Genomic DNA, 16,608 nt, shown 5'->3' on the forward strand with positions numbered 1-16,608 from the left:
TTTCTCTCTAAGAGCCGTGAAGCATCTGTTTGGACAAGGACGCGTGGGGCACCAGCAGGACCCTCCAGGGGCCGCTGGGCCAGCTTCCAGGCCTGAGAGACCCCGTGGGCCTTCACTCTGCCGTGTGGCCTGGGACCTGCCACTCACGGGGCAGACATACTCAGAACCAGGCCCCTGGGGTCACAGGTTGGCCCGGACAGCATTGCACCCCAAGTCGTGGGGGCAGGTGCAGGAGCAGGAGGCCTCGTGTGGAGAACGGACTCCTCGGAGGAACACAGGGGCCCTCCTATGCTTTTCTCTCCTGGCCCTCGCTCAAGTTCTCACCTGATTGGTTGGCACCTCGTCTTCCTGTTTGCACTGGCGTTGGGAGGGCTGGACGCTGGGCTTGTGGGCGTGGCTCCTGGACCCACAGCCTCCTGGCCAGCTCTCTGTCTGACCCAGGGCTCGGGGCTCAGAGGGGCAGGGATTCGGGGGTGCAGAGAGGGGAGGCCTGGGCGTGTGTTGCGGACCATGAGAGCCCTGAGTTATGGCAGGATATGCTGGAGGCAGGAACGGGCGGACAGGAGGTATTTATAGAGGCACGTCCGCCGCTTTGTAACCTGGCCAGGCCCCATCGATCGGCTCCCCAGAGCCCTCATGTATCAGCGATTCTCTGGAGGGGGTGCTTTCTGGAGGGGGTGCTCTCCGCAGGCTCCCAGCTGGCCTCGAGCGCCCTCCAGGCCCATTTCCCGCCCCAGGCTCCCCGTCCCTTCTCCTGGAAGGAAGGATAGGCAGCAACAGAAACGTCTCTCTTGAAACACAAATACCAACTCCAAGCGTGGAGGAGGGGCTCGGACAGAACCAAGACCAGCTCGGTTCCTCGCTCCTCCCTCGCAGGCCTCCTCCTCACGCGCTGTTTCACGTGAAAAATACCTGGTGTGTCCATCCCCCCGAGTGATCCAAGGGCCGAGCAGACAAGAGCACAAAGCCTTCAACCCTATTCTCTCAAGCAAGAGGCTGCGGAGGTCGGGCAAAATTAGGTCAGCGTTTTCCCTTCGACAGTCAGGAATCTCCGCTCTCCGGAAGCGAGAGTTTCCACAGTGATGAGCTCAGCACCCTGTCGGACCGACTGCCGCTTCTCAGGATGAGATGCACGAGAGGCAGTTCTGCTCCGCAGGGAAAGGGGCAGATTGCTGGGTTCCCATCCCAGCCCCCTCCCCGCCCCCCACTTTCTAGCTGATGACCTTGGCCAAATGGTGGGGAATCTCCCCCAACACCTCCATCGGTAAAGTGGAGATAGTGACCACAGTTAAGATGACTGTGTGGATGGATGCACTGTGCACCAGGCCGGAGCCCCTATTTTAAGCTGGTTACACGTGTTGGTTCACTTAATCCTCACCCCCCTTGGAAGAAGGTACCAGCACCGTCCTCATTTAATAACAACCACAGAGGGTTGTTTCGGGGATTAAGTGAATTAATGCGTGTAAATTGCTTAGAACAGTTCCTGGCACGGAGTCCTCCTGATCCAATAAACATCAACCGGCAGGAACCGGGGAGACAAAAGGACACGGAGAAGCAGCAGACCCCGAGTCAGGGTCCCAGGAAAGGCCAGGTCATGGGCCCGCTCTCCCCGCCGGCTTCTGCAGCCTGGATCTGATAGACGGCCCGTGTCACCACAATTAGATCAAGTCTGAACACTGTTCCTGTCCACACATTTAGACACAGGGTAGGAAGTCATGTTCCATTTCCCGCTGGCTCTCCTGGCCCCCGGAACCCGGGAGCACTCCTGGTCCAGGCTGGGCGGGCGCTGCGGGAGGCGGGAGCGGGGAGGCAGCTGCAGGGAAGGCTTCTAATTGCCGGCGATTAAGACTTCATGTCACAGAAGGCGGTGCGGTGGTGTTTAAGTGGGACTGAGAGGAAGAAGGAAGTGTGGGACTCTGCCTTTTCCAAAGCAAATGCTACAGAATAAAAATCCCTTTGTGTTGGGGTGGAACTGGGGGTGGCTGCTCTCACTGGGGCTGGTGTCAGGGGCTGGGCGGACATCTGCTACTGCATGCCTTTGGCTGCGGTGTCCCCGATGTGTGACAGGGGGGAGGGGGGAGGGTGACCTGTCCTCTTCGTGGCTGATAGCAGGGCAGGGTTTGGTGGACTTCACAGGTCAGAAGGACAGAAGGCGCAAGGTACAGACACGTCTGCTCAAACGCACAGGTTTATGGAATGGTCTTATGGCTCCTTGTTTAGTTATATTTTACATCATATATGCCCTTGGTTAAGGATAATGTTCAACATCAAAATCCCACCTCTGTGTTGTTGAAGAGAGGAGGCAGAATTTCTTTAATGTCGCTGAAGTGGACGTGAGGGCGGGTCTCCGTAGCTGCCCGGGAGGCAGGAAGCACAGAGCCTGGGCTGAATCCACTCTCTGTTGCTGTGAGCTGGGTGGCCTCCATGTCTTCATCCTCAGGTTCCTCTGTAAAAAGTAATCATAATGTGACTTGGCCAGGAGGGTATCGGACGGGAATGTGGATGCGGGCCCGGCCGGCATGGCTCCGTGGTTGAGCATCGACCTGTGCACCCAGAGGCTGCTGGTATGATTCCCGGTCAGGGCACACGCCTGAGTTGCAGGCTCGATCCCCAGTGGGAGGCGTGCAGAAGGCAGCCGATCAATGATTCTCTCCCATCATTGGTGTTTCTACCCCTCTCTCCCTTCCTCTCTATGAAACTAATAAAAGTGTATTGATTATGTGGACGCTCAGTAGACACACGGGCCCAGTAAGTGGCCACTAGCACCGCCCTCCTCGTCATTATCGTCCCTCTCTGTCCTGTTCTAACACTGGTACCCTGTGAGCCTTCGATGCATGTTGGTGCCCAACCTGCATTCGTCACGCGGGCCCAGGAAATGAAGGCCCAGCCTCGTGGCCTGCGGAGCTCCTGCGTGAGCTGCGGCGCTGAGTGCCCTTCACGTCATTATGCAGAGCAGTCCAGCTCCTCGAGTGAGAAAAACCTGCAATCTCTCCAAGCCAAAGCCTTTGTGGATAGGGAGGTGAGGGGATTCAGGAAGGCTGAAACTTGGCAGGGGACTGGGCGGAGGGCGATGAAAGTTCTGCAGGGACCAGCCACCATGATGAAGGGAGATTAGAGAGCTGATAGTGATGAGGAAGTCTGGCCCGTTTTGTTCCTTTAAGGACTCAGTCGCCCTCTCACTGCTGTTCACTGCTCTTTGGGTGTCAGGTGTGTTCGTTTCCGATTGCAGCATTTCCTGAGCTGGCACGCCGTGGCCCAGCCTTCCCCAGTGACACTTTCATAAGCCCTCACAAGAACCCTTAAGAAGCTATCCCTGTTTTTCAGATGAAGAGACTGAGGTTCAGAGTGGTTATGTGCTTTGCCCAGGATGTGGAATGAAAGAACTGGCATTCTAATTCAGACTTGCCTGATCCCAAGGCCCATGTGCCACTCACTTCCCCACATAGCTGTAAATTCCAGGAATTAAGCTATGACCCTCAGACCTTCCACCACTAAGCTGCATTCTCAACGATCACACCTCAGGTTTATATCATACTTAGGCAGTTAGAAGATGGTAATACATGAGTAGTACAGTTATTTTGGTAACTTCTGCTATATAACAAATTACCTTAAAACATAATGGTATAAGCCTGGCCAGCGTGGCTCAGTGGTTGAGCATCAACCTATGAACCAGGAGGTCACAGTTTGATTCCCAGTCAGGGCACATGCCCGGGTTGCAAGCTCCATCCCCAGTGTGGGGCATGCAGGAGGCAACCAATCAATGATTCTCATCATTGATGTTTCTTTCTCTCTCTCCCACTCCCTTCCTCTCTGAAATCAATCAAAAATATATTTTTAAAAAACTTAAATAAAACGTAATGGTATAAAACACCAACTACTATATTTTGCTGATGATTTTGTGGGTCAGGAATTTTGAAAGTGCTCAGCTAAGCAGTTCTTGCTGGGGTTTCTCACGCAGGTGCAGTCAGACGTTGGCTGGGGCTGCTGTCATCCGAAGGCTCGACTGGGCTGGAAGTCCAGGGTGGCTCGATCCCATGGCTGGCAGCTGATTCTGGCTGTTGGCTGAGCACCTATGCATGGCCTCCAAGCCGGTGTTCGCAACCAGAGGAACATTTCTGTTTATTACAGCTGGGGTGCTCCCAGCAGCCGGTGGACAGAGGCAGCAGTATTGCTGACATCCTGCACTCCCATGACACCCCACACAACAAAGAACTGTCCAACCCCAGATATCAATGGGGCTGAGTTTGAGAACCCTGCTCTAAGGCACAGCAATCTCAGGGGGCGTCGGACTTCTTACACGGGGGCTGGGTTCCCCGTGAGGGAACTCCGGAGAGAAGCAGGTGGAAACCGACCTCCTTTTATGCCCCAGCCTCAGGGGTCACATGGCATCATTTCAGTGCACGCTGTTGGTCGAAGCGGTCCCAAACTTGCCTAGGCTGAAGGGGAGGGGACGTGTGTGGACCCCACCTCTCAATGGGAGGAGTGTCAAGGAATTTGTGGTCCCTTTCTAGCCACGCAGAATGCAACGGCACTCAGCACGGTGGACAGCGGGCAGGGCCATAGGACCACTGGGGGCTGACGGTCACCGGCTCGTCCTGCTGGGAGCTGGCCAGGCTGACGCTGGGTCCCTAGACCAGCTCACAGGAGCAGGTTTCTCTGGGCCGGTAGGAAGCTGAGGTCAGCGTTCTGCATTGGACTGTCCTTCCACTTTCTCCTTCTCTCCAGTTAAACTACTGTCCAGCCCTGTCCCTGGGCTCCCACACACGCCTGTACCCTCACCTGTCACTGAGCACCGAAGCACGTCACTGAAGCCCTGTCGTTACTGGCTTGGGCAGGGAAATGTGCCGTCTGTGATTTAATTCTCCACAAGACCTTTTTCCATAATTGCTAGTCAGGATGATAATTAGCAACTGTTAATTCGTGATCCTTAACAAGCTAATATGTGGAGGTAATGCACCCGGGGAATCACCGTAAAAGGCTCAAAGCTGCCACGTTTCCGCTTCTCAGCCCCATCCCCCAAAGGATAACACCGCATTTCAGCAGCTCCAGCCCAGGGGTTAGCTGGGGCCCCGCGCCCGCCCCGGGCAGCAGATCCCTGAATTGATGACTCCAGTCTTTGTCCTCCTCTCTGAGTATAGAAATAATCCGTTTTCTTAGCGGCTTTGTCAAGCACAGGAACGTGATAAAATCAAATATACATGACCTGGAAGCGTCCACCGTCCATGCTCTGGTTTAGTTCTCCCCAGCTTATGAATTTTTTCCCAGTTGGATTCCCGTGAGACATGTGGCTTTACACCCAGCTTTATTTGTTTATTATTACGTGTAGCGTAAACGTCTCCTCTGGTGGCAGCAACTTCTGAAACGTGCCTGCCTTCCCGGTGAGAAAGTTCAAGTGAACCTGGTAGGTGGCGGATGGGGCTCGTGGGGAAAGGAGCAACCACGTGAAAGCAGAGACGTGGACCGAAGCCTGGTGACGTGGGAACAAGAAATTCATCCCAGACCAGTCGGCGTCTCCAAGGGGACCCCATCCCTGCTCCCACCGACGGAAGACGATGAGAGTAACGGTGTTTCTAGAATGGGGCCGGGCAGGTCATTGTCATCGCTGCCTGATGCTTCTCCCCGCAGCACTGGACCAGCGCCCACACACTCTTGTCCCTGGGTTTAGGGTTCACTCCCTGCCCCAGTGGGGGTGCATGCGGGAGGCAACCAGTTGATGTCTCTCTCTCTCTCTCTCTCTCTCTCTCTCTCTCTCTCTCTCTCTCCATCCCTTCCCCCTCTCTCTCTCCTTCTCCCTCTCCCCCCCCCCCCCTTTCCCTTCCTTCCACTCTCTGAAAAGCAATGAAAACAATACCCTCAGATGAGGACCAAACAAAAAGAAAGAAATAGCCCTTAGGTGACACTTGGCCGTTTACAAAGACAGTCTTCCAAATATTGCATCACATAAGGTTCTAGATTCTCTAGTGCAGTGGTCGGCAAACTGCGGCTCGCGAGCCACATGCGGCTCTTTGGCCCCTTGAGTGTGGCTCTTCCATAAAATACCACGGCCTGGGCGAGTCTGTTTTGAAGAAGTGGCGTTAGAAGAAGTTTAAGTTTTAAAAATTTGGCTCTCAAAAGAAATTTCAATCGTTGTACTGTTGATGTTTGGCTCTGTTGACTAAGGAGTTTGCCGACCACTGCCCTAGTGACCACGCAGATGTGTCACTTCACCCCAACACCTCTGGCACTGTTTATGTCCTCAGTAGGGAGATGGTGGAGCCAGAGCATGAACTGTGGGACTAGACCTAGGTTTCAGTGTACAGTCTGTCACCCACCTGGGACTGTCCTGTAGGCTACTTACCGTCTCTGAGCCTCAGTTTCCCGATCCACAAAATGGGGCTAACCCTACCTACCTGCGGGGTTGTTGTGAGGCCCTGACATTATTTGTAAATAAATAGGATTTCGTAATAGAAGCCGAAGGACGCGTGTGTGACGAATCGGGGTGTTACTGTTCACTCAGGGCGAGTTCTGAAAGTTTGCCACACACTCCGGAAGGACTTTCCCCGTTTCCCAAGCTCCTCCAGGCTTCACGCTTGGCTGTTACAGAGCTCTGTGGTCATCTCCGCCGCTGCTTTTATTTCTTGCATTTGGAGATTCAGATCCAATCTCCGCTCCACTTTCATCTTCCCAAGCCTGCAAGACCCAAGGTTTTTGTTGTCTCGCTGCCAAGATTATCATTAAAATCGGCGCTCAGCTCCGGCCGGTCGCTAGCTGTCATATGTCAGAAGCCCTGATCCGGCCGCCTTACAGGAACGCGAACTTATCTGCCCATCGCTGCTTAATAACAATCCTGACACCAGCATCGTGCTTGCGATTTTCCAAAGCCCTGGCATGGCTGCTGTGCCATTTCATCTCACAGCAGCTTTGGGGGGGTGGGGGGGGGAAGGGCAGGTCTTGTCATTCTTCATGGGGCACAGCCTCGTTCCCAAAGGGGGTTCACAGAACAAGACGCCATTGTGTGGACAGATACGCTTGGAAAACACTGGAATGAGTGCAGCTAAACGCACTTTTCCAGGCTAACCTATGACTGTGCGATGCGATTCTTCAAGGCCTAGAGGCAGCGCTTCCCACGTGAGTGTGACTTCTGTGCCTTTTCTGTTGGCTCAGCCAGGTTGCACCTGTGCCTCAGCTGAGGCGTGACCCCAAGCCCTGAGTAGGACCCCTGGGTCACCACAGGTGTCTCCATCTCCCAGCACAGGTGCTGGGACCGGCCGCTCTCCGGAACATTAACGTCCTGTTTCACCATTTCTGGCTGTGCGTTATTGCAGAGGGTTGACGCTTAGGCGAGGCGCGCTGAGTGCCCAGGCCCCACCCTCTGCCTGTCCCCTCCAGCTCCCCCCTCGACGGCCCTCCTCTGGGCTCCTCACGTCCTGGCTTCCTGCCCCCGGTTGCTTGGCACGGTTCTCAGACCTGAGCAGGTACACACTCACCCGGATCTTGTGACAACGCGGATTCTATTTACGAAGTTGGGGGAGCCTGAGCGGCCGCATGTCTAACAAGCTCCCAGGTGAGGCTGCGGCCGGCCCGTGGTTCACACTTTGAGTAGCAAAGGCCAGTGGCTCTCCGCCTGGGCTGCACGTCGGGGTCACGGGAGCACTTGGAAAGCGCGTCGCCCTCATTTGAGCCCAGCTGCACCAGGGTGGCTGGGAGGGGCGCCCAGGTGAGGATTGCTGGGCACTCCCCGGTGATTCTCCATGGCAGCCAGTGTGCAGAGCCCTGCGCTGGGCTGTGGGCTCCATGGGGGTAAGCGGGGAGTCAGCATCCATCTGCCTTATTCCTCGGGGCTCCCAGCTCCGAGCCCAGTGCCTGGCGCTGGCAGGGACCCGCAGGTGTGCTTGTGGCTCACCGTGAACAGACCCTTGGCGTCTCTCTGGCCGGTTCAGAGCTGGCTCCTGTCGATACTGTGTGCTGAGCAGGCAAGAGTCAGACGGCTCCTCACGCGGTGGGTGTAGGAGGCCCCTTGACCTTGGACTGTGCTGTGGCTCCTTTACTTCCGTTGACCTAGAACTACAACTGATGGCAGCCCAGGAGGAAGACGCCTTCCCCAGAAGCCTGCTCTGCCCTCTGCCTGTTCCCGAGGCTGTGGCCGCTCCCCTTCCGGACGCCGTGGCTCTGCCGGGGTGCATGGGACCCTCGGAGTCCTCCACACGAGAAGCCCCAGCAGAGCTCACCCTCCCCCCTCCTCCTGCGCCTGAGCTCTCGGGCACATCCCCCATCGAGCTGCATGCATTGCTTTGTGGGTGCCTTGGTCCTTCTAGGTGGGACGTCTTCAAGGTCAAGGACAGTGTCACAGTCAGTCTTTTCATCTCCCATGTTGGGCACCATGGATTACTGGGTGAATGAATGAATGAATGAATGAATCATGTTATCTAGCAGGGGGACTCCCATAGAGGACAAGGTGGCCCCTTACAGTTGCCTGGCAAGAAAGCTGTGAATTCCTGGCAGGGGGAGGAAGAGGGTGGCACCTCTGACCAGTGGCCTGGTGCCCAGAGAGCCGGCCTGCTGGTCTGTACTCACCAGTTTAGCCAGGTGGGGTTCGCTTTAGTTACCTCCCAAGGCCCCTCATCATGGCCTCCCCGGAGCCCTGGCTGCTCCTGCCTGAGTGCCCAGCCTCTCTCCTGTCCCCAGAGCCTGCTCCCTGCTGGCGGGACCACGGCTGCAGGCCACCCACCTGACCGTCCAAAAGATGAGCGCCTGCGGGAGGAAGGCGCTGACCCTGCTGAGCAGCGTCTTTGCCGTGTGCGGCCTGGGCCTCCTGGGCATCGCCGTCAGCACCGACTACTGGCTGTACCTGGAGGAGGGCGTGGTCCTGCCCCAGAACCAGAGCACGGAGATCAGGATGTCCCTGCACTCGGGCCTGTGGCGAGTCTGCTTCCTCGCAGGTAAGGGCCCAGGGTGGCAGGCAGCCCTGCCCCGCCCCGCCCCGGAAAGCCTGCCCAAGAGCCCCCTGCCCCACCTTGGGAGGAGAGGCCCCGCTGGAAGGAGGCGGTTCCCACAGACAATCCTCATGAACCCGGGCAGTGTCCCTGCAGCCACCAGGACCCAACCCAACCTGGAGCCTGGCGTGTAGTGTCCATTCGAGCAACTCCTCTCGTCTCCCGGGACCTGGGCCCTCCCACCCGAAAGGTGAATGTGACCACGCCGTCCCCCGCTCCACCTCCAGGCTGAGGGAGGCTGGCATCGCTCAGGGTTAGAGGTGCCCTCCATGCCTGAGCCAGGGCTTCACTGATCTCCATGCCCCACAGCACTGCCAGGCAGGACTGGTTACTGTTCCCACCCTACACACGAGGGAATGGAGGTTCGGGAGGTGAATGGGTCCCCTTGATTCAGCGTCGCTGCATCCACCCGTTTCCAGGGTGGGCGATACTGCAAACCCGCCGTCCAGAGGACCCGGAAAGGTAAACGGTCCTGTCTTCACAGGTGAGGAGCGCGGACGCTGCTTCACCATAGAGTACGTGATGCCCATGAACAACCAGCTGACGTCCGAGTCCACGGTCAACGTTCTGAGTAGGTGCCTCAGACTTTCCAACCTGGGCCCTGGCCAGACAGGGCAGAGCAGGGCGGACAGAGGGACGGGTGACCGCTTATTTCTCGGAGCTAAAGTCCTCAGACGCAGCTGGGGGTGCTGGCCTGAGCTCACCGGGACTTACTGTCGATTATGGATCCAGGGGTGGTGACAGGTTTCGGAATGTCCCAGTCCTGTGACCCAGGCGAGTGAGAGGGCATCCGTACCCAGCATCTTAGTCTGGTTGGGCTGCTAGAGCACAATACCACAGACCAGGGAGCTGATAAACATCGGAGATGTCTTTATCTCGGTTCTGGAGACCAGGAGTCCACGATCGAGGCTCTAGCATGGTCCGTTCTGGTGGGGGCCCTCTTGCTATGTCCTCATACGGCGGGAGGGGTGAGGGAGCTCCGTGGGGCCTCATTCTCTAAGGGCACTAATCCCCTGTATGAGGGCTCCACCCTCATGACCTCAGCACCTCCCAAAGGCCCCACCTCTTGATGCCATCACATATGAATTTGGGGCACAGTCATTCAGACCATAGTACTCAGGGAACTGAAGCAAGCCCTCTGGCCCCCCAAGACTGACCTCCGGGCCTTGGGCACCCCCCCGCCCCGAGCTGGTTCTGACCCCTAGAGTGCACTTGCAGTACAATTCCCCCTGGATTAGCACACTCCACAGGCCAAGGGCTAAGGGACAAAGCCCTGGGGGGTCCCAGGTCACCGCAGCCCGGGCCGCGCCTGCAGGTGCGGCTCTGGGCCCAGCTGGCAGACACTGCCGGGAAGGCTCGCCTGAGGAGGGTAGGCAGCGAGGAAGGCCCTGGAGGCTGACAGAGTCCCTTTGTCCCCTCCGTCAGAAATGATTCGCTCGGCCACACCGTTCCCTCTGGTCAGTCTCTTCTTCATGTTCATTGGGTTTATCCTGAGCAACATCGGACACATCCGTCCCCACAGGACCATCCTGGCCTTTGTCTCCGGCATCTTCTTCATCCTCTCGGGTAAGCGTGCTGTTTTCTTGCACCTGGGCCTCTGACTCCTACACAGCTCTGCTCCGGGAAGTCCATCCTTCCATCCATGAAGCCATTCATTCCTCTGCCCGTCTGTCCTTCCTTCCAGCACGTATTCACGGGGCACCTGCAGCGAGCTCAGCCCACCCTCTGCAGGCGATACTGCCACCTCGTCCAAGAGGCAGGCACCTGGGTGACGCTCTTTCCCTTTCTATGAACTTGGCGATAGTCAAGGCTACTCCGTAGCTCTGAGGCACCTGAGATGCTTCAGCAGTGGGCTGTGGAGGAGAACCGGGCCACGGGCAGTTGTTGTGATGGACAGGGTCCCCTGGGCCCCCAACGATGCAAACACGCGTTAAGTGCCAAGGACGTCTTGAATCGTTGATTTTCCTTGAACAGTCATCCTTCATGAGTCCCTAGTTTAATCACATAAATGGAATTAGACCTGAATAGCTCAAAACAGAGTAATTAGTTATGTCCTGATTCGATTACCGTCACTAACTGATGGGCCCGGTGCCTGAGGCAGTCATTGGCACAACGGCACCGGGAGTTTGGGCCCCACCAACTTAACGATTGCCAGAATCTGGACAAACTCTCCTTGCCTCTCTGCCCAACCATCTCAACAGGCCACACCCAGGGGTCAGGTGGGCTGGGCAGACCATGAGCCATTTAGTCACCATGATGTTGTTCTCCGTGCCCCCCCCCGCCCCCACCCCCCTCCACCCCGAGATAGGCGTCGGCGGCTGCTGCCTGTCAGGGGGCCTATCTTATTCCTCAGTTTAGCCAAAGCCCCTGCTGGCTCAGGGCCTCTCACCCATCCTTCACATTAGGCCACCTGGGGAGCGGTGAAGACACCCTAGCCCACAGGTGACTCAGAATGTCCGGAGGTGGGTCAGGCATCTACGTCTGACAGGTGATCCTAGAGGGCAGGTGGGCGAGAACCAGCGGGCTTACCATGGCTCGGGAGGCGGCTGGCCAGGGCACTTGTTTTCTTTCTTTTTTATTATTATTTGAATTTATTGGGGTGACGTTGGTTCATGCAATTACATAGGTTTCAGGGGTGCAATTCCCTAATATGTCATCTGTGTATTGCATGGTGTGTTCACCACCCCAAAATAAGCTCACCAGCAAAATGGAGGCGGGAGCTGTCTTACTGAGCTCTGCCTTCTAGGAGGGAACGGTCTGAACAGGGTCTCGGCAGGAGAGCGCCCGCTCTCTCTGACCTCCAAAACGAGTGCATTGTCGCCACAAGGCCCGGGCTTTCATCCTGAACCCCAGGGGAGGTGGGTGCCCCATCCGCCCCCCGCGGCCCTTCACTGAGCACCCGCCCCGCACCAGGCCTCTCTCTGGTGGTGGGCCTGGTGCTGTACATCTCCAGCATCAACGACGAGATGCTCAACCGGACCAAGGACGCGGACACCTACTTCAGCTACAAGTACGGCTGGTCCTTTGCCTTCGCTGCCATCTCCTTCCTCTTAACGGAGGTAACGCCCCCCGCAGGCTGGGTGGGGAGCTGGGCACTGCCCGTGCAGCCCGGTGGGCGCCAGGCCCCCAGCGGTGAGCTCTCCTCTGCTCCCTCTCTCTGCAGAGCGCGGGGGTGATGTCCGTGTACCTGTTCATGAAGAGGTACACCGCCGAGGACATGTACAGGCCTCACCCCGGCTTCTACCGCCCGCGTCTGAGCAACTGCTCCGACTACTCGGGCCAGTTCCTGCACCCAGACGCCTGGGTCCGGGGCCGCAGCCCCTCCGACATCTCCAGCGACGCCTCGCTGCAGATGAACAGCAACTACCCCGCCTTGCTCAAGTGCCCTGACTACGATCAGATGTCGTCTTCCCCCTGCTGAGCCGCACCGCCTACCCCCCCCACCCCCGCCCCCCCACCTCCCCGGACTGTGGATGGCTAGTCAGCCTCTCCCGGGCTCCCCTGCTGGCCTGTGTGCCCCGGGCCTGGGCCCGTGGACAGGCCGAGGCCACCCCCATGCTTAGCTGGTGTCCCGTGACCATGTTGTCTCCCTGCTTCCCCCAGAATGTCTCTAACTGCCCCCCAGTGGTGTCAGGAGTCTAGAGCCAGCGGGCAGTGGATTGGCGGAGAGCATGGGTGTAGCCCCACCTCTTGAGTGCCAATCACTTCAGCCACTCTCCCCTTTCCTGGGACAGGTGAGTGTCTAGCCGTGTATTCATCCCTGCACACCCAACTTCATGGCCCCAGGCCAAGGCCAGCTCTGGGACCAAGTTCCTTCCGCACCCCCAGCTGGACGTGTGTCTGCCAACGGGCCTGGCCCTCACATTCATGATCTGGCCCATCAGACAAAAGGTGACTGATATGGAGGTCTGGCTGGCTCTGCATTGTTAAGCAGTGTCCTTGTGAAATCTTTTATTCTTTTTGTCACCCATGTCTTTCCATACAACACACCCGTCTGTGCTGTCCCCCTCCCTCTCTGCCCACAGACTGTGACTCCTTCTCCCACTAGAACTCAGCTGCCCATCTTGGTCCCCAAGGGGCTGAGGGCGCTCTGAGGCCACTCTGATGAAGTCGCAAAGAGGTGTTAATGGCTGATGATGTCTTACTATGTATGGCCCCTCCGTGACATGACATATTCAACAGGGGTCTTTCATGCCTTAACCCCAAGAAGTGACTCTGATCATGAGAATTTTGCTGGCCCGAGTGAATATTCCCAGGCACTGTTTCAGGCCCTGGGGATACTGCCCCTGCTCACATGGGCCTCATTTCTGGCCCAAAATTGAAACATGTGGACAGATGTCTGTACCATCCGCAGAAGGTAGCTTGTGAGGAGGCTGTGTGGGACTTGGAGCTGCATTTGCTGACACCTGGTGCATTTTGAGTCTGAACGAGCCAGACTGGGACTCTCTGGCGTCTCTCCTGAGGATGTCCGGGAACATTGGGGGGTTGCCGATCGAACCCTAATAGAGGACCATGTCTGCTTCCTGGGTATGGGACCTATGTAGGCATGTAGATGCCCCCAGAAGGCAAGGCGGCATGATGCCCATGTTCCTGGTAGGAAACCTGGGCTAGGACGTGGGAAGCACCGACGTGGAGTCCACGGGGCGGGACACGGTGGGAGCACCTCTGCGGGCATCACCCCTCGGCTCTCCGGGGTCTCAGCCCGGCAGCTTGGACCTGAGGTTTCGATTTGTGAAACTGCCGGCTCCCTGCGCGTCCTCGCCCTGCCTGTGTCCCACTCTTCCCCGCGTGCTCTTTAAGACGGCATTGTTTCTGGGGGCACACGGCCACCGTGGCACCTTGTGGGCTCTGAAAGGTTGGACAGAGAAGCACGTGTGACGTGTGCGGCCTTCCAAAGGGCAGTGGTTTGGGTTTTTGTTGGGGTTTTTTGCTTGTTGGTTTTTGCTCAGCTGCCATAACAAAATGCAGACTGGGTGGCTTAAATGGCCTACATTTTTCTCACGTTCTGGAGGCCAAGAGTCCGAGATCAAGGCGTCAGCAGGTCGGGCTTCGTCTGAGGCCCCCCTTGGCTTGCTGATGGCCACCTTCTCAACCACGTCCTCACGTGGTCTTTTCTCTGCACGCGTGGTGTCTGAACCCCCTCTTTATAAGGACCCCCCGCCCCTAGATCCCACGAGTCAGCTTCCTGGAGAAAGCCCCAGGTTGCCCTTGTGTGTGACTTCCACCCTTGCCTATAAACCAGTAGCCACTCTAACCCCAACTCTCCCTCCGTTGGCACCTGCGATGGCTGTTGTGGTCTTTGGTTACTGTTTACGGAATGACGTGGAAACGGCGTTCTCCCTGCCGCTGAGGGACCTTGGAGACCAGCACGGAGCTTTTCCCAGCCGGACGGGCGTGCGGATACGCTCCCCTCCAGCTTCCGCCCATGCAGCCAGCTCGCGGGATGCACTCGCCTCGCCCTAGCGCGCCCTTTCTCTGTCACTGTGCCAGGCTCGTCTGTGTGCCGGGGAGGAGATGGAAGCCCCCTCGCCCCGGGCGATGTTGGCTGTGCAGCTTTAGGGTGGGCCTTTCGTGGCCTGGATGCTGAGCTGCTAAATGAAGCAGCTCTGACCCTGGGAACGTGCAGTTCACGCTCATCTTAGGAACTGAGCCCCTCCTCCGTCACTGTGCAGCCATCACAGTGGCCTTTCCGTCTAGGAAGTCATCTCAGAGCGGGACCCTACTTGCCGCCTCTCTACCCTCGAAAGTTTTTGATCAAACGTTAAAGTACATACATTCAGCTCCGAGATCATGAATTAAGGTCCCTTCCCCAGTACACTTTCGGATCTCTTATTTCCTCAAGCTCTTCAAAAAATACATGGATGAGCGCTTTTTCTCTTCACCCTCAAAAAATGGGAGGGGAGACTCGTACACCAAGGTCTGATGAATTTTTGGAATAAAACCACTGAGGGTTACCAGCCATAGGGATGTTGGTTCCCTCCCACATGGAACTCATCACCTTCCTTCTTGCCTCAGGGGTGAGTCGGTGATGCCTCAGCCCCCAAACACCAGGAGATGGCCTTCAAAGGAAGGGTCTGTTGTCCGCTGTGCACCGAGTTGAGGGGAGGAATTATGGGCAAATCCACACGTGTCCCTGGCTTAGTGGGGATGTTCCAGAGTAACACGTGGGAAGAGGCCCCTCCTCAATGTTTGGGTACCTCTCCTTTCTACCTAAGTAAACATGCTGTGTTCGGGCTCTCCGGAGAAACAGAACCAACAGGATGTGTGTAGAGAGAGATTCATTTTAAGGAATTGCTCACCTGATGATGGAGGTTCGGCAAGTCCAAAATCTTATGGGGGAGAAAAAAATCTTACGGGGGAGGCCAGCGGACTGGAGACTCAGGGCAGAGTTCCAGATCATGTCTGAGAGCCGTCTGCCCAGGGGAAGTCAGTCTTTCTTCTATTCAGGCCTTCAAGTGATTGGGTGAGGCCCACCACATTATGGAGGGCAATCTGCTTTACTCACAGTCCACAGATTTAAATTTTAACCTCACCCCAAAAGTAACATCTTTACAGAAACAGCCAGAATAATGTTGGACCAAATACCTGGGCACCATGGCCCTGCCGAGATGACACGTAAAATTTACCACCACAAGTGGATAAAGGACAGAGGAGGGCAGGGGCAATGGCCTTCCTGTGCGAACTGCAGGGTCGGTACACACACACCCAGGGCCCTGTGCCTCACCGGCTACCCCTCTAGCGGCCATCTGCTCTGTGAGTACACAGAGCCCATCTGCAACTCTCCCGGTCTTGACTTTTTTTTTTTTTTTCAATATATACTTTATTGATTTTTTACAGAGAGGAAGGGAGATGGACAGAGAATCAGAAACATCGATGAGAGAGAATCAGCTGCCTCCTGCATACCTCCTACTGGGGATGTGCCCGCAACCAAGGTACATGCCCGTGACTGGAATCGAACCTGGGACCTTTTAGCCCGCAGGCCGACACTCTATTATCCACTGAGCCAAACCGGTCAGGGCTTAGTCTTGACTCTTATCCCACCCTCAGTCGACACCCTCTCACATACTAATACGACCCTTAGGATGTTCATTAGCCTGTGGAACACCAACACTCCATGTCCTGAGTGGGTGCAGACGTGGGTGAACAAGTGGATTCTGCCTGTTGCAGGGATGGTGTAGAGCGTGGAGCGGAGGGGAGTCAGCCCAGCTGCGCATGCTCAGGCCCAGGCAGGCCGGGACTCAACCTGGCCTGCGGTGAGGCTCAGCAGCCACCACCTGCAGGCCTGACAGTCCCCAGAGGCTAGAGGGTGGTGCGCCACAGCCCGGTCGTAGCCCCTTCAGGACCTGGAGACCTAACGTTTTCATTTGTATAATGAGGGGGTTGGATAAAATGGTCTCCGGATTCTGTGTCCAACTCTAAAGGCTGTTGGCTTTGCAGGCAAAACCCAACCAAGTTCAAGTGATGGACTCCTCCCCCCCCCCCCCCCAGCCCCACTCCTTCCTCTTGCCTGAAGCACCTGGACAACAACCCGAAGAATATGGAATAAAAGGTCAGACGGGCTTCGGTCAGCTGTGCTCCCAGCCCAGATGCTGCTTTTGTTCTCAGGTGGGGCCTAGGAGTGTTTCTCTAACGAGCT

General features: G+C 56.7%; 1 protein-coding gene across 1 annotated transcript in view; it reads left to right on the forward strand.

Moving 5' to 3' along the window:
* CACNG5 (calcium voltage-gated channel auxiliary subunit gamma 5) overlaps positions 1 to 14,254 on the forward strand; it is a 28,754-nt gene extending 14,500 nt beyond the window's left edge. Inside the window, exons 2-6 of the mRNA XM_080682024.1 lie at positions 8,665 to 8,918; positions 9,457 to 9,543; positions 10,398 to 10,538; positions 11,886 to 12,031; positions 12,136 to 14,254. Of these exons, the coding sequence (XP_080538150.1) occupies positions 8,723 to 8,918; positions 9,457 to 9,543; positions 10,398 to 10,538; positions 11,886 to 12,031; positions 12,136 to 12,393 (828 nt within the window). The 5' untranslated portion in view covers positions 8,665 to 8,722 and the 3' untranslated portion in view covers positions 12,394 to 14,254. The remainder of the gene's footprint in view (positions 1 to 8,664; positions 8,919 to 9,456; positions 9,544 to 10,397; positions 10,539 to 11,885; positions 12,032 to 12,135) is intronic.
* The last annotated feature ends 2,354 nt before the right edge of the window (positions 14,255 to 16,608 follow it).

The sequence above is a fragment of the Plecotus auritus genome, assembly GCF_963455305.1.
Source record: "Plecotus auritus genome assembly, chromosome: 7".
NCBI lineage: Eukaryota > Metazoa > Chordata > Mammalia > Chiroptera > Vespertilionidae > Plecotus > Plecotus auritus.